At 42.3% G+C, this 26,160-nt stretch overlaps 1 protein-coding gene across 1 annotated transcript in view; it reads left to right on the top strand.

Moving 5' to 3' along the window:
• The first annotated feature begins 2,049 nt into the window (after positions 1 to 2,049).
• The window catches only part of Cenpj (centromere protein J), a 42,346-nt gene continuing 18,235 nt past the window's right edge, over positions 2,050 to 26,160 (top strand). Inside the window, exons 1-8 of the mRNA XM_021203372.2 lie at positions 2,050 to 2,135; positions 8,072 to 8,570; positions 9,162 to 9,285; positions 15,309 to 15,575; positions 18,683 to 18,794; positions 20,211 to 20,313; positions 20,424 to 22,050; positions 24,690 to 24,822. Of these exons, the coding sequence (XP_021059031.1) occupies positions 8,133 to 8,570; positions 9,162 to 9,285; positions 15,309 to 15,575; positions 18,683 to 18,794; positions 20,211 to 20,313; positions 20,424 to 22,050; positions 24,690 to 24,822 (2,804 nt within the window). The 5' untranslated portion in view covers positions 2,050 to 2,135; positions 8,072 to 8,132. The remainder of the gene's footprint in view (positions 2,136 to 8,071; positions 8,571 to 9,161; positions 9,286 to 15,308; positions 15,576 to 18,682; positions 18,795 to 20,210; positions 20,314 to 20,423; positions 22,051 to 24,689; positions 24,823 to 26,160) is intronic.

Here is a 26,160-nt window from a genome sequence, read left to right as displayed (position 1 = left end):
AAGAGGGAGTCAAATCTCATTACAGATGGTTGTGAGCCCCATGTCCTTGCTGGGATTTGAACTCTGGACCTTCAGAAGGGCAGTCAGTGCTCTTAACTGCTGAGCCATCTCTCCAGCCCCTTATTAAAATCTTAATAGCTACTTTAAACTTGAATGTGGAGACATGCTTTGTGGCACATACTTTGGGAAGTGAAGACAAGAAGACCAGGAGGGAGAGAGAGAGAGAGACAGAGAGAGAAAGGATGAGTGTGATAATTTGTTTATTCAGACAACAAGTAATGTGGCATAACATACTATACCGAATAAAATGTAGGCAGAAATAGTAGAGAATATTGTGATTACTGTCAAAGACACACATTTTAAGAAAATGCTTTTTGGGCATGCTTTCAGGCCAAAAAAAGACCATTTGAACCCTCGTTCGGCATCTTAAGTTATGAACTTACTGACTAATCAGTTTTAGGGCAGTGGATGGAACCCAGAGCCTCTGGTACACCAGGCTTTGCTACCCTCTGAGCTCCATTCTCTTTCAACATTTTAGGTGTGTGATCTTGGAAGTTTTGAACTTTGGCTTTTTCATCTATGATGTAATCTAACAAAACAACAACAACAAAAACAACCTCTCAAAACGTTTCCTAAGTCTCCATTCAGGTTTGAGGTGTCTGTACAAATTTTGAATTATCTTTAACAATAGTGATTTATTTGAGCTAATTAGTATAAAGGACAATTCTTTTTGATGTCCTTTTTTTTTTTTAATTTTATTTATTTATTATATGTAAGTACACTGTAGCTGTTTTCAGACACTCCAGGAGAAGGCGTCAGATCTTGTTACTGATGGTTGTGAGATACCATGTGGTTACTGGGATTTGAACTCCGGACCTTTGGAAGAGCAGTCGGGTGTTCTTACCCACTGTGCCATCTCACCAGCCCCAGATGTCCTTTTTTATATAGAATCTCATGTTACATACTGGCCTCTAACTTACTCTATATTGGAGGATGACCTTGAATTTCTGATTACTTTCCCCACCTGAGAGACTGGCCACCACTTTTGGATTATACAGTGCTGAGGATAGACCATATTAGGCAAGCATTTGATCAACCAGAGAAGGGAAGATGGGATGGCCAAGTGGTTATGGGCATTTGCTGTTTTCTCTCTCTCAAGATTGGGTTTCGTTTCCAGCTCCTACACGGTAGCTCACAAACATCTGTAGCTCTAGTTCCATGGGATCATGGGATCCGATGGCCCCTCTGACATACATGTCAGGGCACATACTAACATGCAGGCAAAATATGCTTCCATATAAAGTAAAAATAAAATAGTAAAATTAGATATTTAAAAAATAGATGTTATTTAGTTTACAATTTTGTTCAAACCTGGTCTAAAAACTGGTAACTTGAAGTATTGTAGCATCCTAGATTAAAGGGTCATGTCTGTATTTTGGAAGCCCTCTGGTGGCAAAACAAACAGTGAAATTTGTGCTCAGCATTCCATATATAATTTTAATATCTGCACTTTCAGTATTCCATATAACATTTAAACACTGAATGAACACACTTTGTGAAGCCATCGACTAGCCACATAATGGATGATTATTTCCGGAGTAAATTTTTCCGCGGAAATTATCTTCACTTATTCGTCCTACCAAGCAGTGTCACTTTTTTGTTTTAAAAAGGTCTTTATTAAATCAAACCCATCCAAAGAGAAAAGCTAAGGCAACGAAACTCTCCCAAACCTGTTGTCTTTTAGATACGGTTTGAATCTCGTGTTCCTGGCACAGTGGAGTACGCTCTCTGTTACCGCAGGGGACAGGTATCAATGGGTTGACTTCAGAACAACAGCTGTTGACCAGTGCCCGCCGCAAAAGAGCGCGCAAAGCGCATCCCCTAGCAACCTTTATGGCAGTGTTTCTGGGAGTTGTAGTTTGCATGTGTCCGAGGCGCCTGCGCGCAGGCTCGCAGGGACTGTAGGAACTACATTTCCCAGGAGTCATTGGACAAGAGTTGGGCGGGGCCAGTCCAGGAGGCGGGGCTCTGGCTGCGGCGGTGGTTGTGGCGGCTCATTCGTAAACGCCGGGCCTGCTAAGTGGTGACTGTATCAATGGTCGGAGCGGTCTGAACCGCTGTGTCTTCGAAGAACGGTAAGTAGTGGGCGAAAGGAGCGGAGGAGCCTGTCCGTCGCACGGTTCCTGAGAGGCCAGCTTGGGCTTTGGGGCTGGCATGGTGCGGAGGGCTGGGCGCCCGCGGGCGGCGGTGGTTCCGGGGCTTAAGCCCGCTTTGTTCTTCCGAGCACCCGGGCGATCGGTCCTCAAGGGGGTGGACCAGGGTGCGTGTTTCTGTTCCGGGTGACACGCTCGGGACACAGTCTCGCCGGGCCGGGTGCAGTGGCGCCTCTTGCAGTCTTTCAGGGGGCCTTATCCCGGCTTCTCCAAAAGCTTTGTTGCTTTCAAGAAGAGCTGTTTCAGGGGAGGCGGACCTGTCAGCCGAAAGTTTTCAGGGTCTGAATTGTCTCCTCGTATCTTCCTCAATCAAGGTCTGAATTGTCTCCTCGTAACTTCCTCCTTCTCCAGTGCAGATAATTTATGTTTTGAACAGAAAGATGTCAAAGCTTTCAATTAGTTGCTTTTTTTTTAAAGGTAGCTTTATCTATGTACAATTAACTTACGGTAATGATTACAGCTTGATAAGCAGGTGGTGTTGTACCTCAGATTTTAATATCTGAGTTTACACATAACATACTGTCCTAGACAGTCTATTATTTGTAGTTTACCTAGGCCTTCGTATAAGTAATAAGAAACAGATTTAGGGGAAATTTTTTGGCGTTCTTGAGACAAGGGCTTGCTATGTAGCCCAAGCTAGCCTTCCACCTCGAACACTGTATTACAGGTGTGCATCACCAATACCCAACTGTGAATCAGTATTTCAATACTTAAAATTGGCAGTAAGTATAGTTTTAGGACCACAGTAATGGACTTGTAGCAAAGGTACGGACGTTTTAGTGCTTTAAAAAAAAGGTGTGTGTGTGTTTGTGTGTGTGTAGACAATGTTAAGATGCTGCCTTAAACCATTACACCTTGGTCAGTCTAGTAGGGAATTGTTGACGATTTTCACTTTACAGAGTTACATTGCAACTTGTTTACTTTCTAAATTAAGATTTATTTATTTAGTTTAAAGATTACCTTTTACAAATATTATTGCTATATATATATATATATATATATATATATATATATATATATGATATGTGTTGGATTTCATGCGTGTCATGCATGTGTGGAGGAGGGTAGGGGACAACTTTGTGGAGTCAGTGTCTCCTTTCACCTTTATGTGGGTTCCGGGAACAGCTCCCATTGCCAGGCTTGTGCAGGCTTGTGCACTTTACCCACTTTGAGCCATCTCTCCAGCTCTGGGTTTTTGGTTTTGTTTAGTTTTAAAGACAGTTTTTCACTTTCCACTCACACTGTCTTGTGGAACTTGCTATGTGTCCAGACCGGCCTCACACCTGTGATGACCAGCTTCCCTCCTCAGTGCTGGGGTTATGCTTGTGAGCATAATTTCTTACTAAGGATGTTGAATTTTAACCAAGGTTAACTGAAAAATCCCTACCATGCCTTTATAGGTAGGTTCTTAATGTAAAACCAATTAGGATTATCTTTCTTACAACAGATTAAAAGGAAATTACTATTCAGGAATTAACAGTTACTGGATAGCTAGTGAATGCATGCTACTCTTAAGTATATAATACAGTGTAAATACTCCCTGCAGGCTGGGGCCCTTTCCCAGTAAGAACCAGCCCCTATCTTTCTGGGTGTTCTAGTTTGGCTCTCCTTGTTATGGTAAAATACTGACTGAAAACAACTTGGAAAGAGTTTATTTCAGCTTACACGTTATGACCTATCATCCAGAGAAGCCAGGGCTGGAGCTTGAGGCAGGAACTGATGCAGGAACCACGGCAGAGTAATGCTCTGTCTTGCAGAGTCTTGCTTCATGGCTTGCTTTCTTGTATAGCCCAAACCACCTGGTTATGAGAGGCACCGCCCACAGTGGCTGGGCCCTCCCACACTAGTCATTAATCAAGAAAATGCCCCCCAACAGCATGCCTAATGGAAGCAACCTGATGGGTAGTCTGATGGAGGCAGTTCCTCAGGTGAGGTCCCATGATCTTCAGTGACAAGAACTAACCCCCACACTGGGTATCTGCCAATCTCCATTTTATGATTCCATTTCCCCCCCCCCCGGTTTGCTAGTTGACTTTATGCATGTGCACCAGTGGTGTGCCCAGTGCCCTCAGCGGGCAGGGGAGGGTGTTGAATCCCCAGCTGTTGGAGTTTTGGATGGCTTTGAGGCACTGTGTTGGTTCTGAGACTTAACTCTGCAAGAGAAGTAAATGCTTTTAACCACTGAGCCATCTCTCCAGCCCGTCTATATTTCCTATACTACATTTGCTCTTGCTCTGTACTTTATGATTAACGGTATGTCTTGCATCACTTCTTTAAGGTTTTAATTATTTATGTGTATGTGTGTAAATGTAATGAGTGTATGCCACATGGGTGCAGGTGCTGGCAGAGGTCAGAGGTGGGCATCAGATTCCCTGGAGTTACAGGTGGTTGTGAACTGTTTCATGTGGGTGCCAAGAACTCAACTTGGGTTTTATGGAAGAACAGGAAGAACTGTTAAGCACCGAGCCATCTTTCCAGCTCTTATGGATTTTTCCAGACAGTCTCACTCTGTAGTGTAGCTAGCACTACTTAACTGACAGTGTAAGCCAGGTTAGTCTGGCCCCATGGTAGTCTGCTTGTCTCAGTTTCTGAAGTGCTGGAGCTATAGGTGTGGGCTACTGTACTTGGCTTGCTTATTTATTTTAATATAGGGTACTGAGTCCAGGGCCTCACATATGGTAAACATCTTGAGGTGGGGGCTTACACTGTATCTCAGGCTGGCCTGGAACTCCCTCTGCCTTAGTCTCTTCAGTGCTGGCATAACAGGTGTAGGTCACAGTACCTGGCTTACTTTCCCTTCATTGCGGGTGCGAACTTGTCCCCATATAACAGAGATACACAATGCCTAAAGGCAAACTTGCTAGATCAAGGCTTTTGTGCATTTTATGGTTTGGATAGTTACCTGCCTTACTCTGCAAAATATGTTATATCTCTAAGGACAACTTAATAAAATAATTTGTTTTTTTTCATATTAAATATTAGCAGCCTTTAGTCTTTGCCAATTCAGTGTATGGGGACAAAAACAAAGGTATATTGTTACTCTCGTAATTTCTGTTTTTTTAGTGGCATGAGAGTGAACATATTTTGGTGTATCTGTTTTCTTTTTTATCTATTTTTCTGTTTATGTCTTTTGTATATTTTTATATGCCACTTGGAAAGCTAGACACATGTTTATTTACCTTTGTGTTTTTCTGTGTGTGTGTGTGTGTGATTAAACCTATGTCCACAAGATGCCCTAGGCTCCCAGGCTGCCCCTCACCTCTTCCACTCTACCCTCTTATTCTCTCATCTGCCTTATATTCTAATATCCGACTCTTTCCAGCTCCTAAGCATCTACAGAGCCAACGCATCTACTGTCTCCTACCAGCGTCTTGTGTCTCCTCCCTCCTTTGTATATTCCTCGGATTTCCTGAGAACAGTTAGTGAGCATAGATTTAATAAAAATGAAGTCTGCAGTGGCATCTAAAGGCATCATGAGCATCCTTCCCTGTGGATCTAGATCCTCTGGATGCAGTTCTGTGGGAAGAGTGTTTATTTAACATGTGAGGTGAGGCCCTGCAGGTACTCCTTACTCCCCAAACGTGTGTTGTCCCCAGTTTTCTCATGTCAGTGAATGGCATCTCTGTTCTCACAGTATCTCAGCCAGAAAAGTTTAAGAACTAAATGAGAGGATCCTAGAGATCTTGGGAAGTGGGAGGAAGACATAAAGGAGAGCAGTGGGTCAGAGTCTTCAGGAGATTCAAAACTTGAGTGCTCCCTCCCCTTTCTTTCTTTCTTTCTTTCTTTCTTTCTTTCTTTCTTTCTTTCTTTCTTTCTTTCTTTCTTTCTTTCTTTCTCTCTTTCTCTCTTTCTCTCTTTCTCTCTTTCTCTCTTTCTCTCTTTCTTTCTTTCTAACTTCACTTTATTTCTCCCCCTCCCAAACATAATATTTTAATTAATCATGTGGGGATTTCATACAATGCACCCCGGTCACCTTAGCTTCCCATTGTTCCCAGGCCCACTCTCCCATCCTTGTGCCACCTCATCCCCACCGAAAGGAAAAGTATGTTAAGTTCAGTGTACTCACAGGATCATGATCAAACTTCTGGTGGCCGGCCACTTAAAACTGAGTCCTTCCCCACGCCCCCCATCAGAAGCCATAAACTGTGAAGAGCTACACTAGCATCCTTATCACAGTTTTTAAGGAAGGACTCCTGTCACAGAAGCCTTTAGTGCCTCTCATTCTCAGGTGTGAGTGCCACTCATAACTTACTCCGCAGTCACCACCAATGCAGCTGCAGAAGGAGCTTCCTTGCCAATAGCAGCTCATGGCAGCGTGGATCATAGACTTCCACATGGTTTCCAGCTGCAGCATGGGCATCCCACAGACATCCCACAGCAGCACTGGAGATGAATCTCAACATGACTTCTGTGGCAGCCAGGACCATGGAGGTCTTTCTGAAGAGTTTAATCCAGAAAATGATTCTTCATCTCTGATGTCTCAGAGTCAGGGTGATTGTGCAGTTGGGGAGCACTTTGGGGGCAGGACCTGTGGTGAATTTTCTTGTTTAGTGACTGATGGGGGAGGGTCCAGTTCACTGGGAGTGCTACCTTTGTACTGGTAGTTGTGGGTGCTATAAGAAAGCAGGCTGAGCAAGCCATGAGGAGCAGGCCAGTAAGCAACACTCCTTCATGGCCTCTACATCAGTTCCTGCCTTTGGGTTCCTGCTCTGGCTTCTCTAAGTGATGGACTTAAAAGCTGTAAGGTGAAATAAACCCTTTCCTCCTCAAGTTGCTTTTGGTCATGGTGTTTTATTACAGCAGTAGAAACCCTAAGGTGCTTGTTAACAGCCATATGTACCCAGAGTCTCAAACAGAGGAACATGAAATTAGAAATGTTAGTAGAGGAAAATCAAGCATACTAAAGGAACCCACTTTCCCTCTGTATTTCCTTACTTACACAGTAGTGTAGTTCAACACCAAAGTCTGATGATTCATACAGGACACTCCTATAACTTGAGCCAATGTAATTTGTATTGTTGAATATTGAGTGAACACAAATAATACTTTGGAGTATGGAATTTATTTTAAATGCAAACTTCTGGCTTATTTTTAAAACAATTTTAGCAAGTAAATTTATCACCTTCCTTCTGTTTTCGTGGGGCTAAGCAGTGGAGGATACATAGGTTCTTCCAGGATCTCCACAGTTTGGTAGAGTGTGAATGATCACGATAGCAGAATATCACTGATCCTGAGATTAGTGCTAACTGTTGGTGCCAGGGCCATCTGGAAGACAGGCCAGGACTGCCAGTGGCTGAGGAGTTGTCAGGTCAGGAGCAGGGTTACAGCTGCAGGCGGAGCTGGGGGGGGGGTTAGGGTGATGACTTTTTTGTTCATCCCCAACAGGGCAAAGAAACAAGTGTGTAGTATCTGGCATTGATTGTCTTCCTAAGTAATATAGCACTCGTATATCTTAGTGACTAAATGATTGTATCAGTAGTGTTTCTGATCTACTCACTTAAGGTTTTTGAAGGCAAAATTCAAGCCAACCAAGCAGTTTATTGCTTAATTGCTTTTTTCATTAAAGTTTTTTAAAATTCATGTGTGTGTGTGTGTGTGTCTGTGTGTGTGACACGTTTGCATGTATGCTGTGCATGAATGCTGAGTTCAGAGGATAACTTGCAGTTGTTCTTTTCTGCCATGTGGGATCTAGGGATTGAATTCATGTCATCTGGGCTTTACCCACTGAACTAATTTGTCAATCCCTAATAGTCTTTTGCATATTTAATATTAGTTTTTGTGTTGGGTTGAGACTTGGTCTACTTTTGGGTAAAGCATGTATTTTAATGAACACTTATTGTCGGCTTTCTTTTTTACAGGTGTTGGAAGTCAATAGGTGCTCTGGATTTTCCAGTGTTTAAATCGGGTCATTAGATTAAAATGTTCCTGATGCCAACCTCTTCAGAATTAAACAGTGGGCAGAACTTCCTAACCCAGTGGATGACCAGTCCTTCTCGGGCTGGGGTCATACTAAATCGAGGATTTCCTATTTTGGAAGCAGATGAGAAGCAAGCAGCTACAAATGTTTCTACGAGCTTTCCTGTTAAAGCCACCCATTTTTCAAATAGCTTCAGTTTTAGTAGTGAAGAGGATTCATTTCATGAAGAACAGAAGTTGGAGGCTGGAGGACCTTATAAACCATGGTCAGAAAACCCTGAAGCTCATCCAGTCTTTCCTGCAGTTAGAAAGGAGCCAATAGCATCACATCAGGATGCCTTGGGATGCCAGGAGGATAACAACAATGACCTTACGCCTCGTCTCGAGGGTGAATTCAGAGAAGTAGCTAATAAAAACCCACTTTTAAAAAAGCTGGAACAGGTAGGGTCTGGCCTTATAGATATTGATTTGTATTGTTACAGTTACTGTATGACCAGTCATCTTGTTTCCTCTTTACTCAGAAGCCTCAAAATTCCAATTTTTTTGTCTAATGGGAAGTATTAAGATGTGTTTGACATTCATGTACATATATAAACATAAAATGAAGCAGTTAAGATAAATTCATGTTTTTCAATTGCCACCTCGTTTGGTAAGAATGAAGTTAGAAATGGGTGATCAAATATCAGAGAATAGTCGATGTCCTGGTACACCCATCCTCTTACAAAACTCAAAAGCCCCCCCCCCCCAATTTCTTGAGATACTGATATGATATCCTTTAGAAGAAATTAGATTTTAGTGTTCTTGTGGCAAATATTTACCACAGTGGATAAACACCCCAAATGGGTGGCTTTAACTGGGAAGCTGGTAGAAACATTTATAAGGCAAATCTGTTCTTGTGGCAAAGAGATACATTTTGGGGAGTCTTTTCTCTGAAATTATTTGTCAGGGACAATCTGGGAGGGAGTATGAAGAAATGATCAATGGTATGGGACGTCAGGAAGCATAACTCCACTTTGATTTTACGTTTAAAAGCTGAAAGAGATCCAGCAGAAGAAGCAGGAGCAGCTGAAGAGGCAGCAGCTGGAACAGCTGCAGAGGCTCATGGAGGAGCAAGAGAAACTGCTCACCATGGTGTCTGCGCAGCGTGTGTTTCCAGGTAGGCGTTCCTCATCAGTTAAGATGAGACAGTTTCGTCTGCTTCTTAAGTGCTTGGCAGAACATTTCTACATTCCTGTCACGGGTGGGAAATTCCAGCTTCTTCAGGGCCAGGTAGATAAGTGTGAAACGATGATGTAATCATGCGTGGACTGGAGGTGCTCTAGCATTCTGGAGCGCATGTGCTATCTTCAAGACATTCTCGTCTATACATGGCACTGAGGGCTGAACCCAGGGCCTCACACGCTCTACGCATGTGCTCACTGAGCCACAGGCCCTGCTAGCAGTCATTGATTTGGGGTGAAAACCACAGTAGACTAGAAGCTAAGTGACATGTATAGTTACTGGCATCCAGCTCCGGCTGATGCATGGAAACTGTTCAGGGCTACAATGGTAAAACTGGAAACCATTTTGCCTGACTGAAGAGCTGTGTTTCCCAGGGTAGTAGGAGGCAGTGTTGTCTTGTATGCTGTGTCTGTTAACAGAACACCTCAGGAGCTTGCCAGAGAAAAGAGCATTGACATTTGATCTGGAGCAGTGGCTTGGAAGCTTTTCTGACCACAGTCCATAGTTACAAACACATTCTCAGTCCTGATTCAGGATGAGCAGATCCCACATCAGTGCGTGTTATTGTGCCTGGTGCGAGTAGTAGGGATGTTTTCCATTTGTCTGTGCCTCCAAAATGCCGAGATGACAGGTGTGTACCACCATGCTCAGTTTATTCAGTATGGGAGATTGAACCTAGGGCTTTTTGCATGCTGGGCAAATACTGTACCAACTGGGCTGTATCTCCAGCCCTAACTGTGAAACTTTTCATCTGGTAACATTTTCAATGGATCATGTTTCATAAATTACAAGCAGCGATCTGGAGCAGTATGTCGGCTTTTCTGGCACTTCTCTGTAAGAGACACACTTTAGAGGTTCAGGAAAGGCCTGTGCTGTTCAGTTACTGTGCTGGACACTGAGGACACAGAGAAGGCATTGGCATGAGTATTTTAAATGAGTGTGCTAAGTGTGGCTGGGTAGAAGGGGGTTGGGGGAATAAGAAATGTGGATGCTTTTTTGGAGAAATATAGAAATCCTATAGTCTTTATATCTATATAAAATTATATCTATATCTATATCTATCTATCTATCTATCTATCTATCTATCTATCTATATATCTATATATCTGTACATAGACAGACAGACAGACAGATAGACACAGACACACACACACACACACACACACACACACACACACACACACATGCACTATAGACAGGGTCAGGATCTCATTACGTAGCCTTGCCTGCCCTGGAAGTCTTTATGTAGACCAGACAGGCCTCAAACTCAGAGCTCTGCGTACCTCTATCTCCCAGGTGTAGCACCACACTTACTAGCTTATCTTAAAATAATTGAATAGTTTATAATTTGCTTTAAGGAATCCATAAGCACTAAAGATGATTTGAATGCAAGGTTATGACTTTTTATTGTAAAGTACAGATATGATAGAGAGGTGGGGGGAAATTGAAGTTACTTCTGTAAGAACTAGCCACACTGAATTTGGGACACTTAGCTTGAACACAACGAATTTTAAATTTTCTTAATCTGACTTCTGTTTTTGGTGCTGGATAGTGGCCCTAGAGCCCTGTGCCTGCTGGGCATCTGTTCTGCTGCTGAGCGGCATAGGGAATCGGACTTTGTGGTTTCAAGACCCAAAATCTATCTCCCTCCCTCTCTTTTTTTTTCTTTTCTTCTCTTTTCTCTTCTTTTCTTTTTTTGTTTTTATGACACAGTCTATTTTCTTCTTCACTTTTCATTAAAGATAGTGAGTTTCATTGTGGTATTTCATACATATATACTCATTGTACTGTGGTCACTGTCTGTCTCTGTCTGTCTTCCCTCTTTTCCCACCCCACCAACTGCACTCTTAAATTATTGATATATCCCAAGGATTTTTTGTTGTTGTTGTTGCTGCTGTTGTAAAGAGTGTGATTATGAGTGAGTCAGTCAGCCCTTCATTGCTGTGATGGGATACCCAAGATAAACAGTGTAGAAAGAAGTACTGTTGATTTGCCCTATGTTCTGAGGTTTTAGCCCATGTTGCTAGGTCCTGTGGCTGTGGCTCTGAGGCAGCTTCATGTGCTATGGTGGGAGTAGGTAATGGAGGAGCTGCTCAGTTCCCGATGGCTGAGATGTAGTGTCCTTTTCCAGGGGACATCCTCAATATACTAATTCCTTCCTACTTGGCTCCACCTCCTCAAAGGTCTGCCACGTCCCAGTATAGTTACCCACTGGAGAGCAGGCTTTTAGTCTGAGTGTTTGTGGGCCTGTATTCTGGAAAACAGTATGGAGGTTCCCCCAAAAAGTTGAAAGCTGATCTACCACAAGATGTAGCTGTACCACTTTTGGGCATCTACTCAAAAGACTGTCTTGTTTGGATTGAAAGAAGTCAGCTGATTCATGTACTGCTGTATCTGGTCTCTGGAATGATATTGTTTTAGTAAAGTATCTGAAAAGAATTTCTACCTTTTATATGGCTACATTATTAGGGAAAAGGAGTTCTTTAATATCTTTTCAGATAATTGTGGATATTCCTCTCTGTGTGCTAAACAAGTGGTCTTTTCTTAAGTGGCTGTCCCCATTATGGAACCTAAAACCATATCAATGAACTTTTCACAATAAGTTGAGTATCTAGACGTTTTGAATAAATTGTTTTATATATATATATATATATATATATATATATATATATATATATGATTTAATGCATTGATCATCTAGAAAATAGTGGTTTGATGAGTTCTGTACGTTTTCAGAACATTGACAGATCTCACACAATACAAAAAATTGTGTGTCACTGGACGTAGTGGCTCAAGTCTTAAATTCCAGCCTTTGGGAGGCAGAGGCAGGCAGATATCTGTAAGTTCAAGGCCAGCCTGGTTTACATAGTGAGTTCCAGGTCAGTCACCGATACATAGTGAGATGCTATCTCAGAGCAACAACAACAAAAATTGCATGTTTTAATATTACCATGAACCCAATCCTAAATGTCTTGAAGTATTATAAAGTTGCCTTTAGCAGTAAATTTGGGCTATATTGCTTTGTGCACCTGGTGGGTTGCTCGCTTCCAGCCACCTGCCCAGGAGATATCTGGATCTCCGATTGAGAAGACAGACAGACAGACAGACACACACACACGTGTGTGTGTGTGTGTGTGTGTGTGTGTGTGTGTGTGTGTGTGTGCCAGTTAATTTTAAAATGCCTTGGCTACCTCAAAGGCTGGGCACTCCTAAACTTTCCCCTGCCACCCCAGGCCCAGTTGGGGAAGTGGCCAGTGGCCACCCACCCAAATTCTCACATGGCTCATTGGCTTTCTGTCCTGCAGCTCTAAATCTGATCTGTTTTCCATCGCATCATGGTGATTCTCTCTGTTCCTTTCTCCTACATCCTAGCCAGCAAAAATCTAAGGGTCCCGTCCTGTCTCCCTTTGCCCAGCCATTGGCCACTGGCATCTTTAGTGACTGAACAAAAAACAATTGGGGACAAGGACCTTCAGAATTTGGACATGCAGATTCCCTATTAAATTGAAGCAACAGTACCAATCTGCAACAGCTGCCAGACTCACTGTGGCAGCTGCCTTCCAGAATTGCAGGTTTTATTTGAAAGACCAAATTATGCCTTTAGCAGCACATACTGTGAGCTGCTTTCTTTGAGGTCACAGCATTTATTCTTTTTTGAGAAAAACGTCTGTCAAAAATGCAGGCTTAAGTAGCCATGGTTTGACTGTTACTCATTCTTGTAAATCAGTGTTGTTCCCTGCATAAGGGAGTCTGCAGTTCAGTTGCACAGCCCCTTCATGGCTTACAATAGGCATGAGTTATATGTAATTGCCATTGCTCAAGGTTTGAGATTTAATAAAATTAAATATATTTTAATTTTAAATATATTTAATTTTATTAAAATATATTGTATTTAATTAAAATTTAATAATATATATTTTTGAGACGGATCTCCTTCTATAGCCCCATCTGGCTAGAAACTTGCTGTGATAACTAGGCTGGCCTTAAATTGGTTATCAATTGAGAATTTAATGTATTTTGATTATATCTACTCACATACTCCATCTGACTGCACCTGACATACCCTTCATGGCTCACAAGTTCAATTAGTGCTGCTTGTATATGCAAGAGTATGGGGCCATCTACTTGAACACGGCAGCCTACTAGGGTCCACATGCCTATAGGAAACCCATGTCGTGCGTGGCACGTGCTTTTCATCCCAGCACTTAGGAGGAGAGGCAGGTAGATTTCTGAGTTTGAGGCCAGACTGGTCTATAGAGCAAGTTCCAGGACAGCTAGGACTGTTACTCAGAGAAACCATTTCTCAAAACAAAACAAAACACTCAAAATATTAAAAAAGAGAAGAAAATTCACTCTCCTTATTCTAGTAGCCGATTAGCAAAACAATAATAGGTGGCTTATTTCCTAGGGCATATAACCTCCCCAGAGATTATTAGATATCAGTTCCCTTCTGTGAAGCAGGCTGAAGATTCAGTAAGAAAACAGTTAACCTGTACCAGTCATTCCTCTATCGCAGCAGTGGGCACGTTTTGTCTGGCAGTTCAGTACTGTAGCCTGTGGAATCCAGCACCGGGTAAGACAGTTGACTCTTCCCCCAGAGTCCTGTGTAGCACCTTTGGGCTCTATGAAGGCTTGGCTGCAGCATGTCTAAGTAGAAGGTAATAGCATTTCAAGCTGTGACTGCACAGTGTCGTAAACACAGTGACTGCTAATAGTACTGTCGTCCTTCCTTGAACTGAAGTTCCAGCAGGTTTCTAGGTTGCCTTTCCTTTACCAATTTGTAAAAATAATTTTAACTTGGTAAGTTTTCTGAGAGGATCTTAAAGATCTTTAGGGGTGAATAGATCATATATTGGCTACCCTGGGATCTTTTATCAAAGAACTCTTTAGATTCAGCTGGAATGTCTGCCTTTCAAAAATATTTAGATGCTGGGGTGTGTGGGGAGCTAATAGTGCAAAAGATGAAGAGCCGAAGCTAACAGCCTGGGGCACTGCCCGACTTTCCCATTTTAGATGTGGGCTGGGGATGAAGTGGGCGTGTAATAGGTAGCAGTGATTATTCTGTGTGCATGTGTGTATGCGTGTATATGTGTGTGTGTGTATTTTAAGACAGTCTCATGTTTCCCTGGCTGGTCTTAAGCTCAATGAATCGCTAAAGATGACTTTGAATTTCAGATCCTTTTGCCTCATCTTGTGTGCTGAGATTCTAGGTGTGTACCTCCATGTCTGGCTTTATGGAGTGCTGGGTATTGGACACAGACTCTCTTATTCATGCCAGGCAAACACTCTGCCAATCCCAGCAGTGGGGACTGTTTTATTAAATGCTTTGCCATGAGACAATCAGGTGAACAAGGCTGGCAGCAGGATTTCATGGGCTGGTATAGCAGACAGGGTATCAAGTATGCCTTCCATGTTCTGAGAAGAGATGTTCAGAGGGATACATACAGCCCAGCTGACATAAACAAAATAGACAAAAGCAACATATATATAGAAACTAAATATATGTCAGTAATAATCCCTTTATCCAACAACATGAAAGCTTTAGAACTGATCTGAGGAAGGAATGATTACTCACTGGACACTAGTCCGAATGGCAGCTCAGTTTGTAGAGCTGCTAACTGCATTGCTTTGCACCTGTGCCTGCCTGTCCCTTGGTGACAGGGTTTTCACAGATGACCCAGGAATGGTGCCTTCCGAGCAGTGTACTGTAACTGTGCCATCTTCTGTCTGTATAGGAAATCTAGGATAAATATTCTCTACCCTTAAAGTATGTGACATCTGTTTACTTTGGATTTTAAGGCTTTCGTACTTTCGTTAAATGACATACTAATACGGAGAAAAATGCTTCTATTATTTTGAAAACTACTTTGTGGGGTAAAGGGTCACTACTGCGTAAAAGTCAAAGCATTGTAGGATGGCCTGAACTTCGTTGATTTTTTTTTTTTTTCCATTTATAAGGTACGTTACTGCCTGATGATCAGAGCCAAAAGCATCGGTCTCCTGGAGATTTAACTCTGCCACCACACAGCTACTCAAATCCAACCCAAGAAAACTCCCGTGCTTCCAACATTTTACTCGATGAACAAAGTAATTTCTGTAGAGCTACTCAACAAGATTCTGAATTAACTTCAAAAAACGCTTCTGATTTGTTTTACGAGTCACAATATCAAGAAGCACATGTGAAAAGAAATGATTTAAAGGAGGAAAGTCCTACCCACCCTTCAGGTGAGTCACATAACTGAGTTATCAAGTTGTCCTCAGACAAGGGCCATCCTTTGGAATTGTACCCCCTCCTCTGCTGCTTTAATTATAAGGTCCCCATGCTGTACAGCACTGACCCGAAGCTGGGTCTTGATCCGCATTCCTTCCTCAGACTTCACAGCTAGCATGGGGTTTTCAAAGAGGGAGGCAGTGAGTTTTGCATCAAGTGTCTTAGGGAATCGGGGGCTGACAAACAAGTCTTCGTAGTAGCTTTGGCAGGTGTAATAGTGTGACCAGCTGCAGGTCAGCTGTGACATGTGAAAAACGTTTGTGTTCCCAGCAATGGGACAGTCGTGCCAGAGAGCTGGTCTTACTGTTTGATGGTAAACTCCAGAGCCCACTTGGCTTTTTCTGATGTATTTTCCCTACCCTCTCTCTTCTGTATGAGTGTGTGGTCACAGAGAGACAGAGAGAGAGACAGAGAGAGAGACAGAGAGAGAGACAGAGAGAGAGACAGAGAGAGAGACAGAGAGAGAGACAGAGAGAGTCAGAGACAGGCACACAGAGACAGATGGCACAGACAGGCAGGCTGGGGATAGAATTTAGAACATTACACATGCTAGGTCAGTGCTCTATCACAGTGTTACATTCCACTAGCTAATCTTTTTTATTTTCCATTTTAATGTACGTGCATGTGTGTGTGCATGTGCATATGGAAGCCCAGGGTGGATGTTAGGAATCATGCCATTACGCTTGAGGTGGTCTCAGTCACAGTCAGATTCTCCAGCGTGGCCAGTCGTGCTCTGGGGATCAGCTGTCTGCCTTCAGAGGCTAGAATTATTCGGCTTGTCACCATTCCCACCCAGCACTTAAGGGGACTCCGGAGCTCTCAATTCCAGGCGCCGTGCTAACATGGGGAGAGCTGTAATCACTGAGCCATCTCCTCAGACCAGCTAATCTTCAAAACAAAACAGCCATGCTTCTTATCCCGCTTCCTTTTCTTTACAGCTTTGTAATTATGAATATCATATGATATTGTGTTCTTTTTCTATTTAACTTGGAAAATTCTTATGATATGTTCTGTAATCATTATTAGAATAACCATCAGATAATATATCTTTTTAATATTTTTTATAGAGTCTAAGTTATTTTCAACATTTCTAAAATTTAAATGGAATGTTTTCATGATTTTTTTTGTAATTTTTGTTACAGAAAAACAAAGCATAATAAAAAGAGTCTATATTTAGCATTTAGAATTAGGTCCCCTTTGCCTAATGCTTTCTTCCCAACCTAGAAGAAGTCATTGATATGGAAAAGTCAAATGCCCTTTCCTTCTTTATTTGTTTGTTTTTTGTATTTGAGACAGGGTTTTTCCGTAGGCCCTGGATGCCTGGACCTCACTTTGTAAACCAGGCTGGCCTAGAACTCATTGCCTCTGCTTCTCAGGTGTTGGGATTAAAGGTATGTGGTGTGTGCCACAACGCCTGGCTCTTCTCCTTCTTTTTATACAGTGTAGGTTCTTCTTATTTTGGAAAACTTCAAATATCCAGAATAATTAAAGGATCACTTCAGTGATTATAGGGTTAATGTGTTACATATTTACATTGTTGATACATATGGGAATATGCGTATATGTATATCTATAAATCTATAAATCTGTGGCTATATGTATGTGTGTGTGTGTATGAGTATATCATTTGTTGAACATTTTATTGTAGGTAGTATTCAGGCATCATATGCTCTATTTGAATTATTTTATTATATATGAAGTACAAATTAGAATGTGTATATAGCTATACTTTTAATATATATAAGGAGGTTAATTTACCCCCAAAATGATCTTTTACTGTTTTAAAAAAATACTTATTTATATGTAAGTGCTTGTACACACACACACACACACACACACACACACACACACACACACACAGACCCAGTGCCCAAGGAAGCCAGAAGAAGGCATTGGATCCCTCAGAACTGAATCACCAACTTACAGGAGGTTATGAGCTGCTATGTAGATACTGGAACCAAATCCAGGTTTTCTGCAAGAGCAGAAAGTACTTTCAACCGAAGAGCCATCTTCCTAGCCTCCTAAAGTGGCTTTTTAAAAATGGTGATCCAATCAAATTTCTGCATTGTATTTGCTTGTTTTAACTTTATAAACATCCCTACTTCCATTGTTGTTGTTTTTTTGAGATTCGGTTTCTCTTTGTAGCCCTGGCTGTCCTGATCCTGTAGACTAGGCTAGCCTTGAACTCAGAAGTCTGACTGCCTCTGCCTCCTGAGTATTGGGATCAAATTCGTGCACCGCCCACAACAAGCAATATACTTAATGTTGAGGTCTTGGAATTGCTGCAGACACCACTCAGCCATCTCAGTTAAACAGGGTTGGTTTATTGAACATACACACCACTGATTGATCAGAGCCACAGACCAGACTCAGGAGCTGACTCTGGGCTCAGATATTTCTTAGGGCCATTTTATAAAGGAAAACCCACACACTGAGCTCATGTGCAAGTGCAGGAAGCTCTGCCTAGTGGTCAGCTTGACTCTGTTCCGAGTCAAAGCTATTTTTCTGCATCAGTGACAATATGAAATGACTGGTGGGCATGGAACAAAATGGCTGCAGCTACTCTGGAGGAGCAGACTTTGACACTTACTTTAAGAGATAGCTTCTGGAGGAATGTCATGTATCTTAATTATCTTAATTGTAGTTTTATAATTTTTCTTTTATTAAAAGTTCTTAAGTTTTCTAAATTTTTTGGTGTAAATCTTCTTTTCTTTCTTTCTTTTTTGTTTGTTTTTTGAGATTGGTTGTTACTATATAGCCTTGGCTGGCTTTGAATTTATGGCTGTCTTCCCGTCTCTGCCTCCCAGGTGCTGGGATTACAGATGCATGCCAGTCTACTTGGCTGTATTTTTCAAATCCTTCCTTTTTGTTTTTGTGGTGCCGGGGATCATCAGATTTAAGGCTGTGTTCACTAGGCACGTGATCTACACTAAACTAAACTACATAGACATAGGCCCTATGTACTATATTTAATTACATATTTTAGTAATTTGTGATCATCTTATGTCTTAAAACTTTATTCTGCAGTTTTTGAACTAAGTTGTCCCTAATTTTCTTCTAGGGGAAGGTGCTTTGCCACATTGGGAAAAGAAGATGGGGAGGAGTCAGGAAGGGAAGGATGTGAACTTACAAAAATGTGGCGATTCCTCAGAAGTGGCTAATATTGATGAAAGGTACGGCTCATACTCAGAGTACTAAGAAATGAACCATGCGGTGTCTTCCTTATTGAGCCCTGTGTTGGAGAAATCTATGCTTGCTTGTCTCTCCTGAATGTGCCTCAGAGCATCAGCCTGATGATGTAACCCGTCGCATACCATTAAGCAAGAGACCGCAGTTAGGAAGTAAGGACAGTTCTAGTAGCCATGACATTGTACTGGACACCTTCTGCTGGGCATTGTTGCTCAGGCCTGTAATCCTAGCACTGAGGCTACACAGCAGAATCTGAAGACAGCCTGGAATAAACAGGATGACCTTGATATGCCCCTCCTATTTAAAAAAATGTTGCCTTATAGTTAAATACAGTTGTGGAAAAAGGAAAACCAGATGTTGAAATTTCCCACTTGGTGTCAGCTACAAATTATATTTGCATCATTAGTTAAAGTTAGGGAAATTAAGAAATGTTATTTCAGCTGGGCAATTGGTGGTGCTCGCCTTTGATCCCAGCACCCTGGAGGCAGAGGCGGGTGGATCTCTAATGAGTTCTAGGCCAGCCTGGTCTATACAGTAAGTTCCAGGATGGCCAGGGCTACACAGAGAAACCTGTCTTCAAAAACAAAAGTATCTTTAGATAGTTTAATTTTTTATATCTTTGAATTTCTAACATATTTTAGGCCAGATAGCTTCTGATATGGCTTTACTTGACAACCTTTCTTAATTTAAAAATATATACTTAATATGTTATTTAAGCTATGTTTAAGGTTAAATAATGACTGTGTTACTTTATACAGTGAGTATGTCTGCAGTCAGTGGGTAGAGCTCAGAAGGGTTCTTTAGTATCCCCAAGTCCTATGTAGAGTTACATATTTTTGTATTTTGGGGGGCTAGAGAAGGATTGTAGATTTCATTAGGTTTCAAAGGGGAAGGTAAATAGAGGACTTTTTGCTTATTTTGTTTAAATTTATTTTCTTTCTGCTCTGTGTGCAGGTTATAGGATAAGTTGTAGGTATCAGTTCTCTCCTTTACTGTAGGTTCTGGGTCTTTCTTGAACTTGGGTCTCAAGGCTTGCACAGCAGGTGCCTTTACCTGTCCTATTTTGTTTGAGACAGCTCCTCACTGTGTGGCTCTGACTGGCCTCTGCCTGCTTTAATGTCTTGAGTGCTAGGATGGAGTGCTAACATAGTCATCATCGTACCTTGGCTACGATGGATGCTAACATAGTCATCATCGTACCTTGTTCTTTGTTTCCCTTTGTTTTGGGAATTGAACCAGGGTGTAGCACATGTGAAGCCTGTCTCTGCTGTTAACCTCTAAGCTGGCCCTTGGTCCTGGAGAATGTTAGCTTAGAGTGCAGGCCGAGGTATTGACTGGTACACTGGTAAAAAAAACTCACATTGTAAGTTGAGTGTTTGTGACTTGGTTTTTATGACTAGGCCCATCAAAGCTGCCGTTAGAGAGAAGCAGCAGACATTTGAGGACTACTTAGAAGAGCAGATCCAACTGGAAGAGCGAGAGCTGAGACAGAGGCAGCTGCAGGTAAGCGAAGCGCTGTTGCCATAGCTGTCAGTCTTCAGGGAGACTGGTGTCAGAAATGACTGAGATGACTTGTATATGCAAATTAATTGGATTTTGTCTTTTTACTTTAGGAAGCAGAAGGACCATTGCTAGCGAAAACGAAACCCAAGCAACCATTTTTAAAACGAGGAGCAGGTTTAGCTAGGTTTACTAATGCTAAATGTAAATTTCAAAAGGGGAAAGAAAGTAAGCTAGCAAGTAGGCAGAGCCCATCAGAGGAGCAGTCTGGGTCTGAAGGAGACAGGCAGCGTTTGCAGAGGAAAACTGCTCTCATAAATAAAGACCTGTGTGCGGGCACCCCCCCTGTTAGAAAGGACAGTAAAGCTAGATCCGAGGCTGCCTCGGCCTCACTTAGGCAGAGACCCAAAGTGACCAAGACCAAGATGAGAGAAAGTCTCTCCCCACCAGGGCTGAAAATACAGACGGGGAAGAAATGTGATGGACAGTTTAGACACCAGGTCAAAATAGAACGAAATGTACATGCTAAGAATAAGGAAAATGTACCTTCATGCATAAAGCCCTGGGATGCCGGTTGCAAGATGTGGAGTAAGACACAGGGGAGAGAGAGACTTCCTCTTTCCACAGGACCAGTTGGCTGTGTGGTCTCTAGGAGCCCGATATGTGAGACAGACAGAGAGACAGAATCTTCCCTTGATTTTTCTCTTCAGAAAAAATTAGAGAATTGGGAACGAGAAAAAGAAAAGGAAAACTTGGAATTAGATGAATTTTTATATTTGGAACGGGCTGCTGATGAAATATCATTTTCTAGTAATTCCTCATTTGTACTGAAAATCTTAGAAAGGGATCAACAGATCAACGAAGGTCATAGGCTGTCTTCTACTCCTGTCAAAGCTGTGCAGCAGCGTAAGGCACAGCAGGCAGGTCCTAGGGGTCAGAGTAACTGCAGTGAGATTCCCCGTTCTGGTGGTGCACATGAGAACGAGAGTGAACTTGAGGCCATGCTCTTGCCTCGGGGTTCAGGGTCACCTGATGGCTTGAGGGAACTGTCCTGTAAACGTAGTATGAAAGCCTTCCAAACCAGCACTTGTGAGACCCAGAGCCAATGGGATGCAAGGGATGATGGCATTGACCACAGCGACAGTAGCACTGAGTCAGAGGAGCAGCATGACATCACCATCAAACCGTCCACTGAGGTTGGGGACAGGGTCTTCAGCAACAGAGAGGATAGTCCACAAGTCTGTGATGCCAAAGGACCTTTTAGGGACACCAGGGCTCAAGAAGATAAATGGAGAGATGCAGATCTGGATCTGTCTGATAAAGAGTGTAGCAGTGACGAGTCTGACATAGTTGAGAGCCTGAACAATAAAGTATTAGAACCACTGAGACTGCCCTCGTCTCAAGTTGGGAGTAAAATTGACTTCGATGATGAAAGATCTTGGACAGACCTTGAGGAGAATCCATACGAACATGGTGTTATTCCCAGAGAGGAAGCCGTTTATGGTACACCGCAGACACAGTGCCACAGTAAGAGTGAAGGATGTGTTCTGGACAAAACAATAAAAAGGAAGATTGCACCAGTCAAGAAAGGAGAAGACTTCAAGTCTGACAGGCGCATAAGCCCTCCTCCTCCATCTGACTTGATGGTAAAATTCTTCCCTTCTTTGAAACCAAAGCCAAAATTAGATTCACACTTGGAAAATGAACCCAAGTTAAACCTGAGTCAAGATCAACCACCAGGTAAGTCGAGGCACAAGAAAATGTTGCAGGGTGTGTGCCACTACACTGTTGTTGTTTTTAATGTGCATGTAATTTTCACGCACTTTATCTTTGGCACAATCAGATTGCCAGCACACCACTCTTGTCCTTTGGGACATTAAGGGTTAAATATGAGCATTGCAATTCTGCAACAGTGGATCTGATAACCCAGTATGGGTCCTAAGTGACTAATGAGTAACTTTTTGGGTTGCGTGGATATATGCTGGACAGAAGGACGATGCTTCACTGTGCTGCTACTTAGAATGGAATGCAATTTGAAGATAATCTCTGGAATTTTCTATTAAATATATGTGGCTTGTACTTGACTGCTAGGAACTGAAACTGAGAAATTACAAATTGTTGATAAGGTGTGGAGTGTGTGTGTGTGTGTGTGTGTGTGTGTGTGTGTGTGTGAGAGAGAGAGAGAGAGAGAGAGAGAGAGAGAGAGAGAGAGAGAGAGAGAGAGAGTATGTGTATGTTTGCTATACAATTTTTTCTTTCCCTAGACTTGACCTTTCATGATGGTATAAATATTATCATTTATTATATTTATGCATTGTAGCTGCCTGCGGCCACATAAACTGTGTTCCTGAGTGGAAGGCTGGAGCTATATGGGAGGAAACAGCAAGAGAAATAAGGAGACCAAGACACAATTCCAATCAAGGCCCAGTGTTTACTGAGTCTGAGCTTATAAAGGGGGAAGGCCCATCCCTGCCACCACTCTTGATGCTTTGTTGCCAGCCTGTCAGCACTTGATCTGCCAGAGCTGTTAGCACTAGGTGGCCAATGGATAGGTTGTCAGCTATCTCCGGAAGACAGGCTCAGCCTCTCAGGGCCAGCAGAGTCTTGGCGGGGAGCACAGGCTGCAGAACAATAGACCTAACTATTGCGCACACACACACACACACGTGTATCTGACATATATATGTGGTGTCTGAGGAGGCCAGAAGAGGCCTCAGATCCCTGGTGCTGACACTCCAGTGGTTGTTAACCATCTGCATGAGTGCTGGGAACCAGTTCACATCCCCTGGAAGGGGAGCAAGTGCTCTACTAGTTGCATCATCTCTTCCAGCTCTTTGCTTAAGGTAATATTTTAAGATTGCTCTAACACATAAACTCAAATATGCAGGAAGTTTGAATGCTTGAAAATGTAACAAAGCAAAAACATCTATAATTAAAATTTCCAAAGGTAAATTCCATACCATTTTCGGGGTTTTCTTTGTAGACACTTTTCCTATGTACTTTTATTGTGATATTGACATGTATTACAATGTTCTATCTACAACATACTTTTATCTTGTAAAGACCAGACGTATTTTTCAGGAGGGCAGGAATAAGTGATAGCCAGATTAGAATTGCTGAACTCAAGAGTAAAGTGTTCACTGTTTTGGGACTAGAGAGGCTCACAGTTAAAGGCACTGCTGTTCTTACAAAGGACCCAAATGTAGTTCTTGGCACCCACACGAGGTGGCTCACAACTGTCTGTAACTCTAGCTCCAGTTGGTCTAATGCCTCTGGCCTCTCTGGGCACCACACTCATATGTACGTACGTATCTATGTGCAGTCATATATGTACATATAATTTTAAACAATAAAAAATGTCTTCAAAAGCTTCAATATTTACTTTTTAAATAGCAAATTTAATAATAAAAAAAGAAATATGCAACCCCCGAACCGTCCCTGTGTGTGAGTGTGTGTGTGTGTGTGTGTGAGTATACACGTGTTCGTGCATGTTTGTAAGTTATAGGATATTGACCAATTCAGTGGGCTGGCTTGGACTTGCTGTTTACCTCAAGCTGCCTTTCAATTTACCATCCTTTTCCCTTAATTTCCAGAGCACTAGGATCACAAGTGTGTGTCAATGTCCAGCTGGTGTTCCTTTTGTTTACAGTTGGTTTGGGTATTGATTAGCCCTTCAGATCTCATGTGATTAATTCACACTCTATACTTGCTAGTCTTTTTAAAGGATTTGAGTTAAACTGTTTGTTTTTACCTATACTGTCAGTCCTTTGTTGGTCTGGAACTCACTATGTAGACCAGGCTGCCTTTGTACTTAGAGTAATCCTTCTGCTTCTGCTTCTTGAGTGCTGGGTTTGCAGGCAAGCAGCTGTCAAACCTTGATTCTTTAAGGCTAAACTGTTTGCTTTTAGAAAGCCAGGTTCATAATTGCACTGGTTCTGTGGCAAACCTTCTTGGCTGTTGCATTCATGGATGGCTACTGTTTGTTTTATGTTTTGGGCGGATAAACCAAACAGCAGACCACGCCAAGGTGATTCCATGTGAGAGAGGTTTATTAAGCAGGGATGGGGTGGGGCAGCGAAGCAAGTAGAAGAGCAGAGAAGAGGAGAGAGAAAGAGGAGAAGGAGAAAGAGAAGAGAAGAAGAGGGGGCAAGGGGAGGAAGAGAAGAAGAGAAGAGAGCGAGGAGGGGGTGATCCCCTAATTTATACAGAGAATGATGTCACACCAGTGAGGGTGGGAACTGAGCCAGGTGAGTTGTGGGATTGAGGGTCGTTGTCCTGGCAACGCAGGTCTAGGGTCACATGGTTAGGCCAGGCCTTGGAGTGTCCTGGTGCTAACAGTTTGGTTGTAAGAAGTTCAGAATTTATGGTCTCTTTTATAGGTGACAGTGTTCGATCTCAAGTTTTAAGAGAGAAAGTTATTGAATTGGAATCAGAAATAGAAAAATTTAAAGCTGAGAACACATCTTTAGCTAAACTTCGTATTGAACGAGAAAGTGCCTTGGAAAAACTGAGGTAAGTTTTCATCTACAAGAAGAGAAAATATGATTCAATTGTTTCTTTAAGACTATGTTCAAAGTTTTGGCACAGTTTTTTTTTTTTTTTTAATTTTTTCGAGACAGGGTTTCACTGTATAGCCCTGACTGTCCTGGAACAACTCACTTGTAGATCAGGCTGGCCTTGAACTCAGAAATCTGCCTGCCTCTGCCTCCCGAGTGCTGGGTTTAAAGGCGTGCGCTACCACGCCCAGCTTTGGCACAGTTTTGATCACTTGCAACAGATATAAATGAAAGAGATGACACATTTCTGTTATATCAATATATTTTTAGTTGAGGGGCTATAGCTTAGTTGCTAGAATGCTTACCTTGCATGCATGAGGAGTCCTGCATTTGGGTCCCCAGCACCCCTGAACCTGAGGTGTGTCATCACGCTCCTCCAACCCCAGGATTTCGGAGCTGATGTCAGGAGCGTCAAAAGTTCAAGGTTACCCTCAACTATATAGTGCATTCAAGACCAGCCTGGATTACATGAGGACCTGTCTCAAAAAAATTTAATTAAATGAAATGACCTAGTTTAGCCACATACATTAAAGAGAAACTTTTAGTGGTAAGATAAGTTGAAATTCAAAAATCAGTTTGTAGTTCTGAACCCAGTGGCAACTGGCTAGCATGGTCATTTCCCAGGTTGTTGTAACAAAGCACTGTGACGTGGGTGCCAGTATTTGTGCTTCTAGAAGCTGAAAGGCTGAAATCCGACCTCTAGCTGGGCTTTGTTATGTACCCATCTTCTGGTGGCTGAGGCAGTCCTTGGTGAGCCTTGGTTGCCGTATCACTGAGGTCTCTGCCTCTGTGGTCTCATGGCCACATTCCCTCTTGTTTTTACCTCATGCAGTATTTTCTTCTGCGTGTCTGATTCTCTGTCTAGGGAGCACCTACCCTCACCCCTCACCCCCCCCCGCTCTATTTATTTAATTTTTGAGTCTCCTCATGTAGCCAAGACTGGCCAGTGGTTGAATATACAAATGTGAGGCTTTGAGTTCAGTCTCTAGTACTGCAAAATAAAATAAAATAAACCAGAAAAGCTGGGTGTGGTGGCTCAGAACATCAGCATTTATTTAATATTAAGAATGAAGACTTCTGATCAGCTGGAACCAAGACACTGTGTTAACTCTATACATTCCCAAAGTCTAAACACTCAAGGATATTTAGTCAGATCTCCCAAAACGGAATTAACACGCATTGTACACTTACATCAATCTTTGCTTGTCAATCACAATGATGATCATAGTATGCACTTGTACATATGCATGCTCAAGTTGTACATATGTATGCTTAAGTTGTACATATGTATGCT

The sequence above is a fragment of the Mus pahari genome, chromosome 8, assembly GCF_900095145.1.
Source record: "Mus pahari chromosome 8, PAHARI_EIJ_v1.1, whole genome shotgun sequence".
Lineage (NCBI taxonomy): Eukaryota > Metazoa > Chordata > Mammalia > Rodentia > Muridae > Mus > Mus pahari.
This window is presented reverse-complemented; position numbering and strand designations above follow the sequence as displayed.